Genomic DNA, 17,777 nt, shown 5'->3' on the forward strand with positions numbered 1-17,777 from the left:
CCATCTTGGCCAGGCTGGTCCTGAACTCCTGGCCTCGTGATCCACCCGCCCCTGCCTCCCAAAGTGCTGGGATTACAGGCGTGAGCCAGGGCGCCTGGTCGAAAGTTTCGAATATCCCTTTGGCATTGTTCTACTACCTGTTGGAGCTTTCCTGAAGAAGGGGCATGTTCCAGTGGCTGTCCAGCGGGGATGTGGGGGGCAAAGTCCAGGTGGCAGGGTTCTGGGGGGAAGGGACGGAGAGATGGGTGGGGGAGGGACTGAGTGTTGGGTTTGGGGAGGAGGGTGGGTGTGGGAGGGATAGAGGGGTGAGTGGGGGAGGGACTGAGTGGTTTGGGGAGAAGGGATGGGTGTGGAAGGGATGGAGGGGTGGGTGTGGAAGGGACTGAGTGTTTGGTTTGGGGGAGGGGGATGGGTAGGGGAGGGACGGAGGGGTGGGTGGGAAGGACCTGTCTCCACCCCCCACCTCTGTTGCCCCAATATTGACTTCTCTCACCCCCATCTCTGTCGCCCTAATAGCGACTTGTCTCACCCCCCACCTCGGTCGCCCCAATATTGACTTTTCTCACCCCCTACCTCTGTTGCCCCAATAGCCACTTGTCTCACCCTTCATCTGTCGCCCCAATATTGAGTTTTCTCACCCCCACTCTGTATTTCCCAATAGCGACTTTTCTTCACCCCACCTTCGTCGCCCTAATATTGACTTTTCACCCCCACCTCGTCCCCCAATGTTGCCTTGTCTCACCCCACCTCGGGTCCCCCCACTGCCTCGTCTCACCCCCCACCTCGGTCGCCCCACTGCTGCCCCTTGTCTCACCCCCACCTCGGTCGCCCCAATATTGCCTTGTCTCACCCCCACCTCGGTCGCCCCAACATTGCCTTGTCTCACCTTGGCTGCCCTGGAACTTCCCGGGTCCTTCCCACCAAGTGCTGAGAGTCCAGTTCACTCATCACCTCGGGCGGGACCCGATCCTCCGCTCCTGAGGGCCCCCCAATGAAGCAGTGGGACGGGTCTCCCCAGAAAGGTGACCGCCCGCCTGTCCCGAAAGAGAATGGGATCCAAATGGGAAGTTTGGGGGCGGCGAGCCGGCCCCGCAGAGAGAAACCTGCACTTCGGAAACGTCTCGGAGACACCCCTTTACTTGTGCAGGGGGCGCCGCCTGCGCGGGGTGCAGCCGCCGGAGCACACGCGACAAAGGCGGGAGCTTCTGGCCTCTGTCCTGCCCCTGTCGGGGCTTCTGGCCTCTGCCCGCCATCTAAGCGGACCCCGGTTGGCTGAGACTCAGAACTTTTTAAAAACAGGGTAAACGCGCCCCCTGCGAGAGAAGAAGGGGGCCGGGGAAGAAGCGGGTAGGGCTGATTTACAACTTTTGACCTGGAAGTTGAGTTTCTTAACTCAGTTTTCCCAACCAAATGGCGAACAGGACGTTTATACTGAGAAATCATTCATTTTCTGAGATCCAGATTCCAGTGCCTTTTAAGTATTTTTACTTGGGGCGGAGGAAGTCGCTTCCTCCCGCCTAGTTTATTAATCTGTTCACATAGATATGTACGTTTTTAAAGGCAGAGAGGTGGGTCTCGCCATGTTGCCGCGGCTGGTCTCGAGCTCCCAGGCTCAAGCGATCCTCCCGCCTGGGCCGCCCAAGGCTCTGGGATTACAGACGTGACCCACAGCGGCCGGCCCGTGTTTCACTCTGATCAAATCTGGGTAATGCACTTGGAACGTTTCAACCCCGTCGGCCGCACCGCTCCGCGCTCATTCCAGCTTTGAAAGCCGGAGGAAGAAATGCGCGTGCTCCAAGCGCGTCCCCGCGGGCCGCGCTCCCGTTTCCTAGCAACGCCCTGTCACGTGCGCCGCCGCCCGGCTTCCGTAGCGGGAGCCTGCCGGAGCCGGCGCGTGCGTGCGTGCGTGCGCGCGCATGCGCAGGCGGGGCGACCGGCGTGCCCCGCGCGCGCCCCGCCCCCGCGATGACGCCGTGCGTGCGCGCGCCCGGTCCGCGCCCCCGCCGGTTTTTATAGCGGCCGCGGGCGGCTCCGGCGGCGGTTGGTGGCTGCGGGGCCGGCGAGGAGGAGACATCATGGCGGCTAAGCTGTTCGTGCTGCTGGGTTTGGCGCTGCTGGGCGCCCACGGAGCCTCCGGGGCTGGTGAGGAGCGGGCCGGGGGCGGGGGTGCGGTCCTGCAGGGGCCGGGAATGGAGGCCGCGGTCCGGACCGGAAGCCAATGGGAGCGTGGGGCCTCGGCGCGGGGCCGCCTGGGGTGCGAAAGGCCGGCCCCGGGGGCTTCCCGCGCCAGCCTGGAGCTTGGGGGTGAAGTCCCAGGGTTTGAGGGGGGCTGGGGGTCCCTCGCGGCGCTGCCTGCCAGGCTCCCCCGGGCGTCGCGCCCTCTGTGTGTGGGCGTGAAGCCCCTGCTTGGGGGCGGGAGCCGGGGGGTCCTGGCCAGGCCGGTCTCGGTCGGGGGAGGTGGGCGTCCTGCTTTTCGGTGGCCTGGGGTTGGGGGTTCCCCGGCAGAGGTGGAGGCTCTCGCCTGATCCCTGGGCGAGGGCGTCTGCGAAGGCGGCTGGAGGTGGCCCGCCCGCCCGTCCCTCCGGCCAGGAGAAGGGAGACCCAGAGCCTGGGTGAGCGTCCCCTTTGGCCTGGAGTCGGGGCAGGGGCTGGGCTGGTGGCTGCCCGACCTGTCCTGCTGGACTGGACGCCGCAGGTCGGGGGAGAACGGCCTGAGGGTGGAGCCTGGAGACGGGCCCACCCTGCCTGCGCGTGTTAGGGTCACAGACCCTCCCCGGAGTGTCTGGGGCCCCCGCCAGGGCCCGCGCTGCCGGGAGCGATCGTCTTGGCGCTCTCTTCTGGAAAAGGGGCTTTTGTCCTCCAGGCGCACACGGAGGCTCTGAGTGGGTCAGCCCTCCGGATCGGGAAGGGATTACCGTTCTTCACGGGATTTAGCCCTGGCGTCTTGCCTCGGGTGTGCACCTGCCCCCGGGTGTTCTCCCAGACTCTTAAGCCCTCGCAGGCTCCCTCGAGGCGCCCTGCCTGGAAGGGAAGGCAGAATCTCCCTCGAGTGGCGCCAGCCTTCTCTCTGATTCTGCCTTGCTTCAGGGCACAGAATGTGGTGGTCTCTGAACGCCCCTCCTCCTTTACAGGCGAGGAAACCGAGCCCTGTGGGGAGTCGAGGTTCCAAGGTCACAATGAGGGGCCTTGGCCACCCCATTCAGCGCAGGAAATAGTGAGAAAGTCGTTTTTAGCAGACTCTGACCGGGCATTAGGTTTCCAGTGCTGTCTTAGGAGGGGCCGTGTGGGGGTGGGCGGACGCGGTTTGGAGAGTGCATTTGGGAAATGGATTGAGGTGTGTTTTTCCGGGAGAAAAGCATGACAGCCTTTCTTGCTCGGTAGAAAATTTCTTCCTTTATTGAGACCCCCATCTGGTTCTGGATTAAAGATTTATAGTGAGGCTTAATCCCAGCACTTTGGGAGGCTGAGGTGGGTGGATCACCTGAGGTCAGGAGTTCAAGACCAGCCTGGCCAACATAGTGAAACCCCATCTCTACTAAAAACACAAAAATTAGCTGGGCGTGGTGGCGCACGCGTGTAATCCCAGCCACTCGGGAAGCTGAGGCAAGAGAATCGCTTGAACCCAGGAGGTGAAGGTTGCAGTGAGCCGATATTGGGCCACTGCACTCCAGCCTGGGTAACAGAGGGAGACTGTCTTTTTAAAAAAAAAGGCCGGTGGCTCCGCGCCTGTAATCAGCACTTTGGGAGGCTGGAGTCAGAAGCGGATCACGAGTCAGGAGATCGAGACATCCTGGCTAACTGCAGGTGAAACCCCGCCTCTTACTAAAAATTCAAAAACTTAACTGGGTGTGGTGGCAGGTGCCTGTAGTCCCAGCTTCTAGGGAGGCTGAGGCAGGAGAATGGTGTGAACCTGGGAGGCAGAGCTTGCAGTGAGAGCGAGATAGGCGCCAGCTACACTCCAGCCCTGAAGCTGACAGAGAAGCGAGACTCGTCTCAGACAAAAAAATTATAGTGACTGATGTGTTGGGAACAAGGTGTAGAGCTGGAGGGTCTGGGCTCCTGAAGGGTCAAGAGCAAGGGCTTGGAGCCTCTCTCCTGGGCATTGAGCCATAGGGGGCCTTGGGCAGAGGCTGAGGAGGGAGCTCCTTCTTCCAGAGGCTTTGCCAGCTAACTCCTGACCCACGACTGAGATTTCGTCTTCCTGGTAACCGAAGTGGCCCTTTATCGAATGTCTCCTGGGCAAGGACCTGGCCCCAGCACTGGACCAGCTCTGTGGGGGAGACACAGATAGGAGCCCCCGGGCGAGGTGAATGTGTGAGATAAGCCACCGCCTCAGCCCTGTGGAAACAGCGTCAGTGGTGGGAGCCAGCCAGGCTTGACTGGGTTCCAAGCCCAGCACGAGGCTCCCACGTTGAGCTAATCTGGACACAGCCCAGTGGGTGAAAGACCTTTGGTCCCTCCCTGCCAGGTAGCGCGGGTCACGGTTTTGTTCCTCTTGTGCAGGGGACTGAAAGCGTTCTCCTCCGTGAAGCAGCCACGGGAGGCTTGTGGGGAAACTGCATGTAAGGTCCACTTGAGTGCTTGGCGCGATTACAGCCCGTGTGTCGCGTGCGTGTGTGGTGAGATGGGTCTGTGTGTGTGTGGTGAGAAGTGGGTCTGTGTGTGTGTGGTGAGAAGTGGGTCTGTGTGGTGAGAAGTGGAGTCACAATATTAATGCGTGTGTGTGTGGTGAAGTGGGTCTGTGTGCGTGGTGTGGTGAAGATGGGTCTGGTAATGTGGTGAAGATGGGTCTAATGTGTGTGTGTGGTGAAGTGGGTCTGTGTGTGTGGTGTGGGTAGAAAGTAGGTCTATATGTGTGTGTATGTGTAGTGAAAGTAGGTCTGTGTGTGTGGTGAGTGGATCTGTGTGTAGTGAAAGTGGTGTGTGTGTGTGTGTGGTAAAGATGGAATCTAATGTGCGTGTGTGTACATGAGTGAAATGAGACTAATAATGTGTGTAGTGAAAGTGGGAGTCTAATAATGTGTGTGTGTATGTATGGTGAAATTAGGTCACAATATGTGAGTAAAGAAATGCGTCTGTGTGTGTGAGTAAGAAAGTACTAGAGTCTGTGTGTGTGTGTGTAGGGAAGTGGAGTCTGTGTGTGTGTGTGTGTGTGGTGAAAGTGGATCTAATGTGTAGTGAAAATGCGATCCTAATAATAATAATAATAATATAGTGAAAATCGATCTAATAATAATATAGTAAAATGCGATCTATGTAAAGTGAAAATGGAGTCTAATAATATGTAATAGTGAAAATGCGTCTATGTTAAATGTAATATGTATAAAAAGTAAAAATAAAGTCTATGTAATAATATAGTAAAGAAATGCAGTCTAATGTATATAGTAAAAATGGAATCTATGTGTATATATGTAAAAATGAAAAACCGTCCCTATGTATGTATATGTATAGTAAGAAAATGCGTCTAATAATATGTAATAATAATAGTAAAAGTAAAGTCTATCTATGTGTATATTTAGTAAAAATGGAATCTAATAATGTAGTAAAAAGTAAAATCTAATAATATTAATAATAATATGTAAGTGAGAGTGGGTCTGTGTGTGTGTGTGTGGTGAAGTGGGTCTGTGTGTGTGTGTGGTGAGAAGTGGGGTCTGTGTGTGTGTGTGGTGAGAAGTGGGTCTGTGTGTGTGTGGGTGAGAAGTGGGTGTGTGTGCGTTGTGTGTGTGGTGAGAAGTGGGTCTGTGTGTGTGTGTGTGTGTGTGGTGAGAAATGGATCCATGTCCGTGGAGCATGTTTGTGCTTTTAACCCCAATTTTGCTGGGGATTGACTTGTGAAGACCAGAAGATTTGGGCCACACAGCCTTGTCCTGTGTGGGGTGGACACTGCTGTTTGCTCTGTGAATTCGGGACTGTGTTTGCCTCTCCTGAAACTTGCTTCGGGGGCGTCTATGGGTTGGTGGGGCACGGCTGGGTGTGGTGAGTGCCCAAGGTTGGCCATCCACGTCTCCTGTGGGCTTGTCAGGGACGGGAGGGCCCGGGTATGCCAGCTGGGTCCGGAGGGCGGAGGGCTTCATCCCTGAGCTTCAGATGAGAGGAGTGGGAGCGCCTGGCTGCGGCTGGTGGGGGCGGGTAGGGGAGGTGCCGAGGGGGGCGGGGGGGGGGGGGGGGGGGGGGGGGGGGGGGGGGGGGGGGGGGGGGCCGGCAGCCTTATCCTGCAGGGCCGCTTGTGTACAAGTACCACGCGGCCTGCCTGGCCCAGAGCCCTGGCCTGGCTGCCGAGTGGGCAAGGAGGCGGCGGCTGTTTTTAGATGAAGGTGACTTTACTTTAGAACATGGGTTGCAGCTCATATGGCCAGAATGGAATTCTAACCTTTCTGGGGCTGTGGCCGAGTGTCAGGCGCTGCGCGTCCTCCTGGTGCTCATGGGCAGAGGCTCCTGGTGCGGCCAGCGAGGTGGGGTCGCGGGTGGGGTGGGGGGCTCTCATTGCCCCTGAGGAGCCTCTGTGGAGGCTTTCTCTTCCAGACAGCCCACCCCAGTGACATTTCAGTACAGACACAAACGCCATCAGCATCTGGAGGGGCCACAGGGTCGTTCTGTCCAAAGCCTTTTGGTCCCTTTGGGAGGGACGCCGCCCGCTGAGAAGGTGGCGGACCCAGTGGTAGCACCGTGACCAGTGCAGATGGTCCCTGGGAGCCCGGAACTCCCGGGAAGGTGGGTGGGGCCCCCGCTTGGTCCTCCTCTGCCCTGTGTGCCCTGCCCGGCCTGGCGGTGGGGTGTGGTGACTCAGGAGCCAGCCCTCTCCTAGCAGCCCTGGGTGAGGAGGATGTGGAGCGCAGCCCTGCAGGGCGGAGGATGAGGAGAGGGGCTGCTGCAGGGCAGGAAGGGGCTTGCCAGCTGGGCCGCCTCTGGCTGTGCTTCCTGCCCTGACTCACCTCGCCCAGCTCTGCATGTAGCTGCCGGTTTTGCAGTCTGGGAAATCTTAACTCCCAAGTAGGTTACCAGGAGGAGATCCCTTTGTGAAAATGGCACTGCCAGCCAGGCGCGGTGGCTCACGCCTATAATTCCAACACTTTGGGAGGCCCAGGAGGGTGGATCACGAGGTCAGGAGTTCAATACCAGCCTGGCCAAGATGGTGAAACCCCGTCTCTACTAAAAATACAAAACATTAGCTGAGTGCGGTGGCCACATGTAATCCCAGCTACTCAGGAGTCGGGAGGCTGAGGCAGGAGAATTGCTTGAACCCCAGAGGCAGAGGTGGTGGCGAGCTGAGATTGTGCCTCTGCACTCCAGCCTGGCAACAGAGTGAGACTGTCTCAAAAAAAAAAAAAAAAAAAAGAAAAGAAAAAGAAAATGGCAGTGCCAGAACTTGTTAACTGCGCCTGCCTGGAGTTCGCCTCCGGTGGTCAGGGGCGAACCTCTGCTGTCCCTGTGGCATTGGGGCCTGTGACCTGTGCACTGCCACGCAGCCTCGGGGCCGTGAGCATGTGTGTACACGTGTACGTGTTGTGGCGTGTGTGTCTGCAGATGTGTGTCCTTGTATACGTGTGTGTTGTGGCGGTGCCTGGGGAGCCTGACCTCAGAGGGTGCTGTGGGGAGGGGGCTGCCAGGTCCCGGGGCGAGGAGGCACTCCCCATGCTTCCCCCTAGGCTGGGCTGGGCTGTTCTGACAGGCGGGTGCCAGGCACAGTGTGAGGGTCTGTGGATTCCCTTGTGCTCCTTCGCGGCTCTGGGGGCCTTCCCTTGCATTTCGAAGGAAGGGGTGGCGGGTGGCCAGAGGTGAGGGGCCCTGAGGCCCTGCCTGGCTCCCAGCTTCCCAAAGCCCCATCTCTCTGGGTCACCGCCCTCAGAGATTGCTGAGGACACCAGCTTTCCACCCAGGGGCCATCCTAAAGGAGCCGGGCTAGGAGCTCCCGGACAGAGGCCGCCTGACCCTTTGGCTTTGGGGTTTGTTTTTCTCAGCAGCTCACCGGGTCTCTGGGGTGGGGCTATCGGGCAGAAGGCAGAGGACGCTGCCCTTGGGAGCTGAGCTCCCGGCAGCCCTCGGGGCTCAGGACTCCTGGCTGTTCTGCACAGTTTCATGTGTTTTGTGTTTTGAAACGGTGTGTGGTCCCACAGTTGTGCCCTCAGAAGCCGCCGTGGCTGCCATGAGGTAGGAGTGGACTGGACGGCCACGGTGGCCCCCCCAGTCTTTCCCGTGCCATGCTGTTTCCAGCCGGGCCCCATCACTCCCCCACACGCGGAAAGGAAGTGGCTTCCCACCCGTCCTGGCCGGGAGTCCTGTGGCAAGGCCCTCCCCAGGGGCTGCCCTCCCAAGTCCCCTGGGCACTAACAAGGCCCCCGCACTCTCCCTGCAGCCGGCTTCGTCCAGGCGCCGCTGTCCCAGCAGAGGTGGGTGGGGGGCAGTGTGGAGCTGCACTGCGAGGCCGTGGGCAGCCCGGTGCCCGAGATCCAGTGGTGGTTTGAAGGGCACGGTCCCAACGACACCTGCTCCCAGCTCTGGGACGGCGCCCGGCTGGACCGCGTCCACATCCACGCCACCTACCACCAGCACGCGGCCAGCACCATCACCATCGACACGCTTGCAGAGGAGGACACGGGCACCTATGAGTGCCGGGCCAGCAACGACCCGGACCGCAACCACCTGACCCGGGCGCCCAGGGTCAAGTGGGTCCGCGCCCAGGCAGTCGTGCTAGTCCTGGAACGTGAGTGGCGGGCACCGCCCTCCCCGCCTCCTTCATTTTCCCTCCTGTGCCGCTCGCCTCCCGGCTCCTGCTCCGTAGAACCCAGATGCCTCCTCCCCTCTCCGTCCCGCTGTGCCCCATGGGCCCACCACCTGGACAGAGGGGCCCGGACCTGAAGAGGGTGGGCTCGCTGCTTGACCACCAGTGCTGGCAGCCTGGCTTGGGGAGGGCAGGGCTCTGCCCTCCAGCAGGTGGGTCCTCGTCCTCCCCTCGACCCTCCTCGTGCCGTCTGTTCCGCCGTTCCTTTCTGCTCCCCTGGGCGCCTGCCCAGCTCCCTTCCTGAGCGTCCGTACTGCAAGCCTGAGGGGCCTCCAAGCTCAGCCCAGGCTTGCAGGTCTCAGAACCTTCTGTGTCCTTCGCAGCGTCTCTTTCTAAGGGATTTTCACATTTCAGTTCCTAGTGGGAATATTGTAAACTGACCAAGAACCAAGAGATTTGATTGTTGGGGATTGGCAGAAGAACGGGTGCTCCCAGCACTGCTGTCAGCCTGGGGTGGGGGGGTGTGGAGCCACCTGGGTGCCTCCTAGAGAAGGGCATGGGAGCCTCGGCCAGGGGGTGCTGTGGCTATTTTTTTTTTTTTTTTTTCCTGTAGACGGGTTCTTGCTCTGTTGCACCTTTGCCTCGTGGGTTCAAGCGATTCTCCTCCTTCAGCCTCCCAAGTAGCTGTGATTACAGGCACAAGCCAACACGCCTGGTTAATTTTTTTGTACTTTTAGTAGAGATGGGGTTTCACCATGTGGGCCAGGCTGGTCTTAAACTCCCGACCTTGTGATCCGCCCACCTCAGCCTCCCAAGTGCTGGGCCGGGATTACAGGTGTGAGCCACCGCGCCGGCCGGCTGCGTTTTTAGAAAGGAATTTCCAGTTTGTGCTAGGGCTGCTCCAAGGGCCTGATGCCCTGGTCCTGGCTCAGGGACGCAAGTGGTGCCTTGTCTGTCCCCACACCCCGGTCCCAGCCTCGTGTGTCTCCGGGCAGGAACATCACCAGGTGGGGCCGCTCGGTTGCCAGCGCCTTAGCCCAGGGCCCGCCAGCTGCTGGCGAAGGGCGCCTTCCCGAAGGGGCCTCCTCAGCAGGCGCTTGTGGCTCTTCTCTTCCCGGAGGCGCGGTCAAAGTTCCCCCTGGGTTTCCAGTCTTCGGGGTGTCAGGGCCACGGTGTTTTCGGGAGTGAAAACAAGCCCTTCCCGGGAGGAGCCACAGGTTCCTGGGGCTCAGGCAGGCAGCGCGGCCGTGCTCCTCCACTCTGCTGACCGCGTCTCGCCGGGCCTCGCAGCCGGCACAGTCTCCACTTCCGTAGAAAACATTGGCTCGAAGACACTCCTGACCTGCTCCTTGAACGACAGCTCCACAGAGGTCACCGGGCACCGCTGGCTGAAAGGTGGCGCGGTGCTGAAGGAGGACACGCTGCCCGGCCAGAAAACGGACTTCGAGTGAGTGCCGGACCGCGGAACGCCACCACGTGCCCCTTCTCACAGCTTTCTTGCCGCGAGTGGCCTGTGGTCCGTGAGAACAAAAGACTGGTCGCCAGGCTCGATTCAGGCGGAAGTTAGGGACCAGCTCCACTCGGACCCCCAGAGGGAAACCCCAGGGAGGGGTCCGAGGGTGCCCTTGGGAACCAGGTGGCTCCAGTAGCCCTGACAGGCGTCCCTGTTGCTCCCTCGCCAGGTCCCGGACACAAAAGGGCGCCACACTGCCAGGTCCCGGGCACAAAAGGGTGCCACACTGCCAGGTCCCGGGCACACGTGCAGGCCTCCCGGGCTCTGTGCTCCTGACACAAGAGGGTGCCACACTGAGGCCTGCCTGGCTCAGCCCCCAGACGCTGTCATGGCCAGAGCCTTGTCATCACTGGAGCTGGGACGGCCCTGGGAGCACAGAGCCTTTTGTTTTGAGGCTCACTGGGAAGACAGTCCCAGGGTGTGGGGTGCAGAGCAGGGACCAGAGGTGACGGGTTCGTCGTCAGGGAGAGGGTCCTGTTTGCTGGTTCTCTCACCTGGAGGGTCTTGGCAGCCTGGCTCTGTCCCTGGGGCCGTATGGGGACACCAGGAGTTTTGTTGAGGTTCAGACTTGACTGGGACAGTTTGACTTTTTCACTGTGCTGTGGCTGGGCCCCTGGAGAGCCCTGGGTCCTGGGAGGCGTCCTGCAGAGCCCTGGGTCCTGGGAGGCGTCCTGCAGAGCCGGGCCCAGCTCACCGCCTGCTGTGGTTGCAGGGTGGACTCCGACGACCTCTCGGGAGAGTACTCCTGCGTCTTCCTCCCCGAGCCCACGGGCAGGGCCGACATCCAGCTCGACGGTGAGTCCTGCAGCCAGGGGTGCCAGGCGCCGCCGACTATCGGGGGAAGCGGTTGGCCTGAAGCACCCGGCACATCCCGGAGCCCTGCCCTGCTCCCTGGAGGGGCACAGCCCTCGCGCTGCGGGGAGCCCTGCGGTTCCAGGCTCCTCTCTCTCTCAGCCCTCCTGTCAGGCGCCCCCAGAGTGAAGGCTGTGAAGTCGTCAGAACACGTCAGCGAGGGGGAGACGGCCGTGCTGGCCTGCAAGTCAGAGTCCCTGCCCCCCGTCACCAACTGGGTCTGGTACAAGATAACTGACTCTGGGGACCAGGTGAGAAGCCAGGGCGGCCCGGGGTCCCGGGCTCAGCCCTCAGGACCGGGTGAGGGGCCTAGGTCCGGGGTCCCGGACTTAGCCCCTGTCCTTGGTCCCCCTAGGTCATCGTGAACGGCTCCCAGGGCAGGTTCTTCGTGAGTTCCTCGCAGAGCCGGTCGGAGCTACGCATCGAGAACCTGAACATGGAGGCCGACCCCGGCAAGTACGCGTGCAATGGCACCAGCTCCGAGGGCACCGACCAGGCCGTGGTCACTCTCCGCGTGCGCAGCCACCTGGCCGCCCTTTGGCCCTTCCTGGGCATCGTGGCTGAGGTGCTGGTGCTGGTCACCATCATCTTCATCTATGAGAAGCGCCGGAAGCCCGAGGACGTCCTGGATGGTGAGCCGTCTGCCCTCCTGCCCACACGCCCCGCTCTTGGGGTGGTCCGGGGCCACTCCTGGTCAGTCCCTGCCAGCCCCACCGCTGACCCAGAGCTCGGAAGCAAGGAGCCCCGGGCGGGGAGTTGATAGGACCCTGAAAGGCAGTGTGGGATGGAGCGTCCGGTCCGTCCCTGGGCAGCTGCGACTCAGTGGGCAGCGAGACCCCAGGAGGAGGAAGAGGCAGCAGCTTCACCCCACAGCCTCACCCAACCCTTCCCTCCCCCTCACGTGGCTGCAAGCCAGTGTCCTCCATGGTAAGCCAGCCCTTGCTGCTCCGCCCGACCTCGTGGCAGCTGCGAAGAGCCCAGGGCCATGGTATCAGGGAGTCCTGGCCTCTGCATGATCGGGCTCGGGAACCTGAGGTCAGCCATGCTCGGCTCCGGCAGCGCCTGCGGCTCTTCTGCTCCTTGGGCTGCGTGTTCTGGGGCGAGGCCTGTGTGGGCCTGTGGTGGCGGCTCTTGGAAAGCACTGGGGGGCAGGAGGGAGGGCCAGGGGGGGGGGGGGGGGGCGGGCGGGGGGGGGGGGGGACAGCTCGCCGTGGGAGGGGGACAGCTTGCCGTGGGGAGCACACCGCAGGTGGGGAGGGCGGGTTTTCCCCGCACCATTCGGCCTCAGAAGATGCACACGGCCGGGGCTGATGCGCTGCCCTGAGCCACTTGGAGGTCACTGAGGGCAGGGCCAGCAGCACAGATGTCCCTGCTCGGGGGCCTGAGTGGGACCAGCTCTGACAGGCTGTTCTCTCGTCTTCTCTTTCATGGTGGCGGTCCTCCTTCAGATGACGACGCGGGCTCTGCTCCCCTGTAAGTTCCAGCTGTGGGGTTCGGGGTCCCAAGGAGCTGCCCGCTGCCCCAGGCCTTTAAAACACAAAGACAGAGCCCCCTGGCTTCAGTATTCTGGGGTCCTGGGGGCCGGGGTGGGCAGGGGTGACTTGGAGAGGGTGTCTTGTCGGAGACACCCTCTCACCCGGCCCCTCATGCCCCAGGAAGAGCACTGGGCAGCACCTGAACGACAAAGGCAAGAAAGTCCGACAGAGGAACTCCTCCTAGCCAGGTGCGGCGGGCGGGCGGGCGGGAGCTCCTCCTGAGCCAGGGCAGTGGGCTCCTGGGTCCCGCCTGTGGGCCGCTGGGAGGTGGGTCCAGTCTGAGCACCCCTCCCTGTCCCCAGGTGGCCCGAGGACGCTCCCCGCCCCCGCGTCTGCGTCGCCGCTGGAGTCCACTCCCAGTGCTTGCAAGATTCCAAGTTCTCGCCTCTTAAAGAAAACCCACCCCATAGATTCCCATCATACGCTTTCGTCTTTTTAAAAAAAGTAGGGTTTTCTTTCTGCATTCCGGATTCTGTTCCTTAGGTTTTTTCCTTTGTGAGTATTTCTCGAGAGCCCGGGAGCTGCGGCGCCGCGGCCCGCCTGTGGCTTTCCGCCTCTGGGTCTGAGTCATGGCGGGGGGGCGGCGCAGCCTTCTCCACTGGCTGCGGAAGGTCACAGGTCACACGAGGGGCCCGCGTCCTGCCTGTCTGAAGCCAATGCTGTCTGGTTGCGCCATTTTTGCGCTTTTATGTTTAATTTTATGAAGGCCACAGGTCTGTGTTTGACTCAGCCTCAGGGACGACTCCGACCTCTTGGCCACAGAGGACTCACCTGCCCACACTGAGGGCAACCCCGTCACGGCCTCAAGTCACCCCCAAGCCCCTTCCTTGCCTGTGCATCCGGGGGCAGCTCTTTGGAGGGTTTGCTGGGGAACTGGCGCCGTCGCTGGGACTCCAGAACCGTGGACGCCCCTCCCCAGCTCGCCCCTCGAGGACAGCCCACTCTCCACAGCACCAGGACTCAGTGGGAGCCCCTGTCCCACCCACCGCCACAATAAAGATCGCCCCCACCCCCACCCTCACCCTCTCCTGGCTCCTGTCTGCGCCTGGCGGGCTTGGGTCGCCCGAGAGCATGTTCACCCTGGGCTCTGGTGACCACAGCAGGGGTGGGTCCGGTGCCGGGACCTCACGTGTGAGGACGGGTCTGCTGAGACCCCAGTGGGTGTTGGGGGCCTGGGGGCATGGGCTGGACTGGGAACTTGGAAGGCAGTTGGGACCGACCCCGTGCCTCAGAGCCACACAGCAGAGGGTTGGCACTGACCTGAGTCTTCTCTGAGCCTGTTACTCCTCTCGGCGTGCTTTGGGCCTGACAAAGGCTGAGGCTTTCGGCTGCCTGCCCCATAGCTGCCCGCACCGACCCTCCTGGGCGGGCTGCTTGGGCAAGGTTCAGGCGTGGTCCTGGCGGCTCCTGTAGAGCAGGTGTGTGAAGCTGGTTCCTGGAGGCTGAGGGATGCCCAGCCCCTGTCCGCCCAGCACATGGAACAGACGTGGCTGCAGGGCTGGAGAACTTGGGGGGGACCAGGAGCTTACAGCGTGGAGGTTGCAAGGCACAGGGCTAGTGACTGGGTGTGGAGGGAGGGTTGCAGCTGTCAGCCCTGTAGGCACTGGGCCTCCTGCTGGTCTGAGCGGGGGTCTCGGGGTGGAGGTCAGCAGAAGAGGCTGAGTAGGGGCTTAGGGAGCCTGGGTGGGTTCCCAGAGAAGCCAGGAATCAGGTGGGAGGCCAGTGTGTTCTGAGCTGGGGCCGGCTCAGGGTCCCTGGCAGTGACCGCCCTGCCAGTTCCACAGCTGGGCCCTCCCCGCTGCTGCCACCAGGCGGCACCACATACCCGTGGGGAGGGCGGCAGGTCCTGGAGCCCCTGTGCCCGGGCAGCCTGGCAGCCCCTCCTGGGCTGAGACCGCGGAGTCCCAGGCATCACCCACTGAGTGTATGCTCAGTGACCCGCAAATAGGGATGCCCATTCTGCTTTCATTGATTAGGCGCCTGTGGTATACCTGGAGCTGGAGGTTGTGCGTGGACAACAGGCAGAAGGGTCCAGTGGGATGGAGACTGCCAACAGGATGATGGGAAGGGGCGCGTTGGGGGGCATCGCCGGGCATGCAGCCCACGTGGGCCCCTGGCTCGGGTCTCCCCCCCACCTCCCTGCCTGGGCTCTGTCCCCCTCAAGGGTCCCAGGCTCTGTCCATCTTTCTGCCGCACCCCAGCCCCAGGCGTGGGCCCACAGTGCCTGTGGACGCCTCATGCTCTGCACCGCGTGGAAGGTGTGAGAGTTGCAGGTCAGGCCAGCCTTGGGAGATGGATGGGTTTCTTGGGGTGGCGACCAGCAGGTGGGGGGTCTGGGTCCCTGCAGGGTCAACCGTCCGAGAAAGCAGCCACTCACCCATAGGTGCTTCCTTCGTCTTTTTTCTTTGCACACAGAAATATAAGCCTGATTCGCAAAAGTATAGCCGCTCAGCATGTAGCCCTGTGCACCTTACCTCAGCATTTGGTGTCCATGTTCATCGACAAGCATCCAGTGAGCACTGAGGTGTGCAGAGATGGGGCTCGCATGTGTGGCTGAGACTGGGATGCCACCCCCTTTCCTAAGCCTCTGTTTCCTCAGCTGTAAGCTGGGACCACAGGCGACACGCACCACTCCGCCTGGCTCGTTTAGTATTTAGTCAAACTGCAGATTTTCCAGGCGGGCTCAGTGCCTGCCCTGGCCTGATTTTGTCTTCCTGGTCTTACACTGCTTTTCACTCCAAAGCCCCCAAATTGTATAAGCTTTCAGGGCATCCGACCTGGACCTGTCCTGACCAAGTGGGAAATGCAGGTCCGAGGTTGGTAAATGCGGTAAACAATGCTGAGAGAGGCTGCAGGCAGCGGGGAGGTGGGGAAGACCCTGGGGAGGGAACGGCAGGGTCTGGGGAGGCTGAGCAAGGAGGGGTCGGGGGGTCCGGGGCCCAGTGACCCAGGCACACAAAGGCCAGGCATGGGCAGAGGAGTACAAACTGCAGGGCTTTCTGCCAAAGGCACTGGGAGCCGTGGGTGGTTGTAGGCCACAGACCAGCGTGACTGAGGAGACAGGCCCTGGGTCTCCATGCTCCCTACACAAATCAGGTGTCAGGTGTGGTCCCATCTCAGGGCCTTTGCACAGGCTGTGCTGCCTGTCCAGAGCACGCTTCCTGGGGCTTCCCGGGCCGCACCCCCTCCTTCAGGCCTTCTCCCGGCACCTCGCCCCTCTCCCCACCCCGAGTGTTTGGACAGCGCTCACCACCTTCTGCTGGACAGTATCTTATTTGCTACTCTTACGGTTGACTGTGATAACCAGCTTCTCCCCTGGCTGGCTCTGAGTCAGCCACACTCTGAATGCTGGGCCCCTGGAGCAGGTGCTTAGTCAGTCTTTGGTTTGTTTTTAGACGGAGTCTGGCTGTGTCGCCCAGGCTGGAGGGCAGTGGGGCCATCTTGACTCGCTGCACCTCCCAGGTTCAAGCGATTCTCCTGCCTCAGCCTCCTCCTGCGTAGCTGAGATGACAGGCGTGCGCCACCATGCCTGGCTAATTTTTGTATTTTTATTAGAAACAGCATTTTGCTATGTTGGCCAGGATGGTCTCGAACTCCTGATCCACCCGCCTCGGCCTCCCAAAGTGCTGGGATTACAGGCTTGAGCCACCGTGCCTGGCCAACTTTATTTATTATCATTATTATTATATATATATTTTTTTTTCTGAGATGGAGTCTTGCTCTGTCACCAAGAGCTGGAGTGCATGGTGCGATCTCGGCTCACTGCAACGTCCGCCTCCTGGGTTCAAGCAACTCTCCTGCCTCAGCCTAGCTGGGACTGCAGGCATGCACCGCACCCAGCTAATTTTTGTATTTTTAGTAGAGACGGGGTTTCACCATGTTGGTCAGGCTGGTCTCGATTCCAAATATTTTTAAAATTAAATAAATAAGCATGGTCAGTGGCCTCACACCTCTGTAATCCCAGTACTTTGGGAGGCCGAGGCGGTGGGTCACCTGAGGTCAGCAGTTTGAGACCAGCCTGGCCCAACATGGCGAAACCCCGTCTCTAAAATTAGCCGGGCGTGGTGGCGGGCACCCGTAATCCCAGCTAGTCTGGAGGCTGAGGCAGGAGAATCACTTAAACCCGGGAGGCGGAGGCTGCAGTGAGCCGAGGTCACATCACTGCGCTCCAGCCTGGGCAGCGACAGAGCGAGACTCCATCTGAAAATTAATTAACAAATGCAGAGTACTCCAGCCTGGGCAAGGGGTCAGAGTGAGTGTGCTGAGGCCAGGGAGGGTCCCTGCTCACACTGACAGGCACTGGCCCGGGTTAGCCTGTGGGCTGGAGAGGAGTCGCCGGACTGGGTGGGAAGTAACTCCCCAGTCAGCCTCAGTGACTACAGGCTCCATGGCGCCTGGAGGAGGCGTCTTTTTGCTTCTCCCACTGCCAGGCATGGGCGGTTCTCATGCTGTGCGGGTCCCGCCCCTGTTCCCTGTGCGCGAGCCCCAGGCTCTGGGCGACTCCGCCCACCTGACATCTCTCCCAGGGTGAACAGATGGAAGATCCCCCTTCAGCTGGAGCACGCATCTGCCTCGGGGCGGGCCACAGCCTGGCACTGCCAACTGTGCCACCAGTCCAGCCTCTCCCGCGACACCTTGGGACAAACAGTTGACCGTCCTGCCCGGGCCAGGAGGTGGTCGGCACGGGCCATGGGGCACAGGGATCCCCAGGGTGTGGGGCAGCTTGGCCGGGCGAGACTCCCCGGCTCTGGCCTAGCCCATCCAGTGTCGGCCCCTCAAAGCATGCTGGCCCTCCCTCAAGTACCACTGAGTGCCTCCTGTGTGCAGGAAGGGGGCCATCTCTGCCCTGGTGGCCCAGAGGTGCAGGTGGGCAGGCGGCACCCGACACACAGGGCATCATGGCTGAGAGGACGTCAGGCCAGGTGCCAGGAGGGTCTCAGGAGGTCACCGGGAGGTGCCAGGAGGGTCCCAGGAGGACTGGTGAGGGTGCCAGGAGGGTCCCAGGAGAGTGCCATGAGGGTGGGGATGTTCAGCCTCCACTTCTTCGTGTCACTGCCCATCTCCTCTCACTGCCAACTCTCACCCACCTATCCCAAGTTGTCTGGTGGGCTGGGTGGCTAGGGACACAGGCCTCATGTCACCTGGCACCAAGCAGCCC

The 17,777-nt window shown here is 61.1% G+C and overlaps 1 protein-coding gene across 2 annotated transcripts; it reads left to right on the plus strand.

Moving 5' to 3' along the window:
* The first annotated feature begins 1,609 nt into the window (after positions 1-1,609).
* On the plus strand, positions 1,610-13,635 carry BSG (basigin (Ok blood group)). Of its 2 annotated transcripts, XM_031662210.1 has the most exons (9): positions 1,610-2,142; positions 8,354-8,701; positions 10,010-10,166; positions 10,945-11,027; positions 11,187-11,335; positions 11,440-11,716; positions 12,533-12,557; positions 12,740-12,807; positions 12,922-13,635. In XM_031662210.1, the coding sequence occupies exons 1-8, from the start codon at positions 1,917-1,919 to the stop codon at positions 12,801-12,803; spliced, it is 1,329 nt and encodes a 442-aa protein (XP_031518070.1). In that variant the 5' UTR covers positions 1,610-1,916; the 3' UTR covers positions 12,804-12,807; positions 12,922-13,635. The 2 variants fall into 2 exon arrangements, with proteins under 2 accessions (XP_031518070.1, XP_031518069.1); XM_031662209.1 differs by lacking the exon at positions 8,354-8,701.
* Positions 13,636-17,777: the final 4,142 nt, after the last annotated feature.

This window comes from Papio anubis, unplaced genomic scaffold, assembly GCF_008728515.1.
Source record: "Papio anubis isolate 15944 unplaced genomic scaffold, Panubis1.0 scaffold485, whole genome shotgun sequence".
In the NCBI taxonomy this organism is placed as follows: domain Eukaryota; kingdom Metazoa; phylum Chordata; class Mammalia; order Primates; family Cercopithecidae; genus Papio; species Papio anubis.